The 5,603-nt window shown below is 54.3% G+C and overlaps 1 protein-coding gene across 1 annotated transcript in view; it reads right to left on the reverse strand.

Annotated features, from left to right (window-relative positions):
* The window catches only part of IGSF9B (immunoglobulin superfamily, member 9B), a gene marked incomplete at both ends in the record, with an annotated part of 17,205 nt that overhangs the window by 9,044 nt on the left and 2,558 nt on the right, over positions 1-5,603 (reverse strand). The window contains 3 exons of the mRNA XM_009701083.1: positions 1,686-1,802; positions 3,135-3,275; positions 4,163-4,305. Of these exons, the coding sequence (XP_009699385.1) occupies positions 1,686-1,802; positions 3,135-3,275; positions 4,163-4,305 (401 nt within the window). The remainder of the gene's footprint in view (positions 1-1,685; positions 1,803-3,134; positions 3,276-4,162; positions 4,306-5,603) is intronic.

The raw sequence follows: 5,603 nt of genomic DNA on the forward strand, positions 1-5,603 counted from the left end.
CGGGGCAAGGCAGCCGGTTCCCCCGTTTTCGAGAGGACCTGGCGGGGCAACGCGAGAGGCATGAGTCAGGGAGACTGATGCTCAGCACTCGCACACAAGCGGAAAACCCCACGGCACTCACACGGACACCGAGCCCTGCGCCAGGGCTCAACCTTCAGCATCCAAAGCTGAAACCGCTGCGGAGGAAGGTGCACCGGCCACCCCCAGCAAACACCCTCCGAGGTCAGGGAAGGTACCGCCTGCCCCAGGAGATGCCCAAACTGCCCCTCAGCCAGCGGCAGAGGAGAGGCAGGACCCTTCACATCAGAGGTTTGGGCAGCAAGGGCCCCACGGGGACACGGGAGGATGGTGTGCTTGGAGGTGTCCGGGAGGCTCTCAAGCCGAGTGGAAAAATGGATCTTGTAACAACTCATGTCTAAGCCCATCAGCCAAAGTTGTGCAAATCCCACGTTGTCCTGAGTCCTCTTCAGCTGTTCTTCCCACCGGGGTCTCTGCTGATCAACACCAGGACCCAGGGTTTGATGCCATGTAAGATGCGCAGAGGAGTGGATGGGCATGTGGGGTTACCAGTGCGAAGCCCAAGTCTTCAGGAGTCCTTCAAGAGACTGGGAGCTAGGGAGCTTGCTTCTGCCCCTGGGAAACGGAGCCCAGCCCAAGCCAGCCCTGACTGGAGTTTTTGGGGGATAAGCCCAGAGTCATGGCATGAGGAGGACCGCCAGAAGGCACAAGAGGGCTTGAAAAGAAACCTGAATAAGAATGGAGCGGGGTGGAGGGCGAGAAAAGTAAGATGGAGAAGAAAAAAAGACTAAACGGCCAGTAAGTTTTAGGTAGGTCACTTGCAATCTGCACAAGTCATGGTCCTCCTCATGCTGGTAAAAGGAACTCAAAGCGATCCAGCATCTCACACCGCAAGGACTGAGGACAGTGCCCACCGGGTGATGCAGGGACCCCGCTCACTCTCAGGAGCCCTAAGAAGGGGACGGGAGGCTTGGGGAGAAGATCCTGACAGGGGGACAGAGAGCCCAGGAGGTCCCCTGCACAGTGGCTTTCCTACAGCAGCAGTGAAGGTGGGAAGAGAAGGGAAGGCTGGAGGAGGACTGGAAAGCTCTGGTTGTTCCCAGGCTGTGCCACCACGCCGGATCCTACCCTGCTCTACAGAAAAGGACATCCTGAAATCATTATGTCCACTCCAGCATCATTAAAACAGCTTCTTCCCAAGGTCTTCAAAGTCACGGGGCAGCAAAGCAGCTGCTGATGGGTCCAGTCCCTTGCTAGAACACAGCCAAGAGACCCCCGGACACCAGCAGCTATCAGAAATGGTATTCTAAATATATTGAAAAGAAATATGTCCCTGACAGCTCAGCAAGTGATATCCCAGCAAAGATATAAAAAGCTTAGCATCAGCAGCCCTTAAGTGGGGAGGGGGGGGGGGGGGGGGGGGGGCGGGGGCAGGTGCAGCGTTCAGCGTTGCAGATCCTGCCGTGACCATTTCATGGGATTAAAATACTCGGTGGCCACGAGCCGGGCTTCCCCCACCCACCTGCGGGACAGGACGGCAGTGGCTCAGCCCAAAGCGAAGCAGCTGTACCTGCAGTTTGTTCTTACCGGGACAGAGTGTGGCTTCTCTGTCTGCAATATTCACCAAAAGCCAAAGGCACTGCAGATTTGTCTGGCAGGCCGGGTACCTTTCTCCAGGCGATGATGGGAAAGGGGTCTCCGGCAGCAGCGCAAGGAATCAACAGCTCCCTCCCTGCCTCCTGTCTGTACTCCCAGCCTGGTAGCACCGTGAAATAGGGGGGGTCCTGCATCCAAAGGAAAAGACAAGGAATATCAACCCGTGCCAAGTCCCACCGCGCGCGAGCGGCTCCCCACCACCAAAACCAGCCCTTTTCCAAAACAAATGAATCACCGCTTTGGGTAAGGTTGCAAGGAAAGCCGCGGCACAGAGCGTGCGCTAAGGAAGCTCTACGGTACACTAAATTATACACCTGCAGGGAAGTTTTCTCCAAAATGCCACTGCACTAGGGCATCTTCTTTAAGTTTTAAGGAGGCAAACAGGAAAAAAAAAAACCCACCCACATATCATCAGACATCAACCTGAATTCATAGACTCCACAGCCGACTTGGTGGATGTGTGTGTCTACGATACACAAAGCCTTATCACGTGAACCTCAGCGAGACACCATGAATCACCGCTGCTCACAACCACGGGACTTTTTGTTGAGGGAAGGAAGAGGCAGCAGCTCCCATCCCAGCCGCACCGGGAACTGCACCGGGAGCCCAGGGCGCCTCGGGCTCCGCACGCAGCCAGAGCACGCGGACCGTCTCTAGAGCTCAAATCATCCATTTATTAAAACCCTCCGTGAACCCAAGCTCAGGTCAGCAGGGCTAAGTGTTTTGTTGGCAAAAAGATCATCCCAGGGATGTGTTTCCCCAAACTACCCCCATCCAGTGCTACTAAAGCACTATACTCATCATCCACCGGCTGTGGCTCAGCCCACGCCAAAACCCGTGCCACGGCTCCGGCGGGGTATTTCCAGCTGTGCCAGGCAGGCTACACTCAGGGTTTGTCTGTCCTGGTGGGAAGCACACCTCCAACTGTAGCACAGACACAATTTCACCCTCAAGCCTCTGCTGTTCCCCTTCAAGGATGCTCAGAGGGCCCCCCTTCGCCTTTCTCAGCACAGGTAAGGGAGACAAGGCTCAGGGCAAAAGGTGATGGGTTTTTGCTAAGGTGAGTAACGTAGGTGGAAAAGCAGACAAGTTTGGGGGCACAGAGCCCTTCTTGAGCTCTCTTCATAGAGAAGCGCTCAGAAAAGCAGAGAAAAACCTGGCTTTCTACACAGAATGAACAACCAAATAAGCAGCATGAAAAAAACCAACCCCACCTCATACATCCCTGCGGCGCTGTGCTGGACAGGAAAGCAGAATGAGCGAGACACGCATTGCAAAATTGATGTTAAAAAAGCCCAACTACAGCGTGAGATATGTCCAACAAAGCATACACGCGTTCACACCGCCTGGTCTGGGACTCCATCACCCCGCACAACCTCGGCGGCTCTTCTTGGCACGAGAGGACACAGCTCACAGCAAATATGCCAGCTGCAGAGCAAGGATTTTAGCAGACGAGTTACCTTCAGTACCAGTCGGGCAGGGGGAGACTGGCCCATCGTACCCAGGGCGTTATAAGGCACACAGGTGTAAGTGCCGAGAGCATCTTCGGTTGCCTCCTCTATCCGGATCGACCCGTCTTCCAGCAGGTTCCAGCCAGCATACTGCGGCAGTGAGAAAGAGGGAGCTGACTTATCCTACACCCACCACAGCTTCTTATTTTCCTTTTCGCCAAGCCCCCCACCCACACCCAGGGCGGCTGTCAGGTCCTAATTCAATTCCCAGCATCCAAGCCATCTCCTCAACTGCAGAGAGAGGAAACGTGGGCAAGACCAACCCGTCCAAACGCAGCGCTCCCGGGAAGGGTTGCCCTGCTTTTTAGGCACCCAACAACACGCGGGTTTATCTTGCAGCTGCTCTCCTCCCTACGCACAGCCAGGCTTCTTCAAGTAGCCCAAAAGATTTATCATCAGAATCTATCGCACCCTAAGTAAAACTCGTCCTGGTGGTACCAAGGAGACAACTCCACCCGAGGGGCTGAGGGCACCGAGGACTAGGAACCCACAGCAGCAACAGGTTGAAATGGAATTAAAACTTTGGATTGTTAATATTTAAGCAAAAAAAATTAAAATACTGAGCGTTTTCTTTAAACATTTAATGGCTAATATCCTTGCTCAGACTATCAAACCACGATTATAGGAAGACAGAGACTTGTTAAAAGGGTATTTTAACCACAGTTGCCATTGGAAAAAAAAAACCAAACAACCAAACCAGGGCCATCAGGAGGTGACTTCAGAGGGAAGGAGGCATCAGGTCTGGGAGATGCAGACAGCACGTCTACAGGCGCCCTGGGCTCCAGGCAAGAACCCGAATTAACTCTGCCCACAGCCGATAAGGAAAAGCAGCGTCATCCCACCCACAGGTCATCTTCTCTCCCAACGCACAGGCTGGACCCGCAGGGTACCCAGCGACGCTCGCTGGCGTTTGCAGAGGACACGAGGGTGCGAACCCCTCCGTGCCCTACTCGTCCCTCCCCGGGGGGCTTCGTTACCTTCTCGATTCGCAGGGGACGTCCGTCTTTGTTCCACTTAACCAGCGTGACCGGGGGCTCTGCCTCGACCGGGCAGCGGATGTATCCATGTATCCCGATGGGAACGTAGATGACGGGGGGCATGTTCACCACGCGGGCAGGATCTGGGAGAGCAGCAGCACCACGTTAGCATGGGGAAAGAGCCCACCTCCCCCCCATCACCTAGCTTCAGAGGATCTACATCGCTTTTATAATAAATTTCCAACCCAAACCCCACCTTGGCTCCCGCAGGCTGTTATCTCCAGGCTTGCTACAGATAAATCCGCTGTAATACCTGGTATTTCTGGGAGGCTTTACTCATGCCCAAGGTGTTCCTACCTGGAGCTCATTAAAAGTTGCATTTAAGAAAAAACATTAAATACGCCTGCTCGCGCATCCACGCCAGCTTGCAAACCGCTGAAGCCCAAGCTGCTCCATCACGCTCAGCCTGCGGGATGCAGGCAAGGTGCGGTGCGCACCCGGCAAGCCACCCCCCTGCCCTGCAGCCTGGTTTTGCACATCAGCAGTGAAAACTATTTCAACTCCCGAGCCTTAAAACCCACCAACTGCAGCAACCGAGATGGGAGAAGGGATCTGCAGCCGGGCTGCCGTGAGCCCTTTACCTCCTGTCTGTTTGTACTCGCAGCTTGTGCCTCATCGAGGCTGGGTCGCGTTGAGCATCAGCCACCTCCACCCTTTCCAACACGATGCCAAAACCTTAAAATACATAACCTAACCCCCTCTCCCCACGCTGCACCACCCACGCAGAGAGGCGTCTCGCAATCCTCCAGTCTAGGATGTGTCATTAACAGTGCTTCTAAGAGCTTTTTAATTAAGTGCGAGTGGGTTGGAGAGAATCTAGACTTTCTTTAATAAGAAGCTTTTTTTTTAAAAAAAAAAAGTTACTTTTAATAAGAAGAGCGAGTATTTCTACAATCTCGTCTAGACACCGGCAGCACGAGGTTATGGGAAAAATCCTGAACAGGGCTTACGCTGCATTAAGGGATGAATCCAATTTTTGGGGAGGGCGCAGCATCCCTGCACTGCTGATGCAAAAACACAAAGCTAGGGGCGAAAGGTGAGGCGTTTCGGAGGAAGGGATGGAGGATGCGGGGTTGCCCTCTCCTTATTGTTTTCTTGGGGCTAAAAGTACCAAGTTTGGGAGCTCTTGCTCCCTCCCTGCCGAAACACGTAACCCCAACCGCTCCCCGAAAGCGCGTGCCCCCGGCAATGGCACCGTAACCCAGATTGCCAAGCGCCGCATATGGAGCGGGCTTTAACCCCCCCTCTCCGCTTAACTCCACCTCTTAGGAAATGTAATCAAGGGCTCCGGCGGTGCGGGAGAGGGTAATGGGATGGAGCCTTTCACTACTAGGTCACTGGCCAGGGGCCAGCCTGACTCACTAATGACCCGGAGCCGTGT

This window comes from Cariama cristata, unplaced genomic scaffold, assembly GCF_000690535.1.
Source record: "Cariama cristata isolate BGI_N322 unplaced genomic scaffold, ASM69053v1 scaffold8500, whole genome shotgun sequence".
Lineage (NCBI taxonomy): Eukaryota > Metazoa > Chordata > Aves > Cariamiformes > Cariamidae > Cariama > Cariama cristata.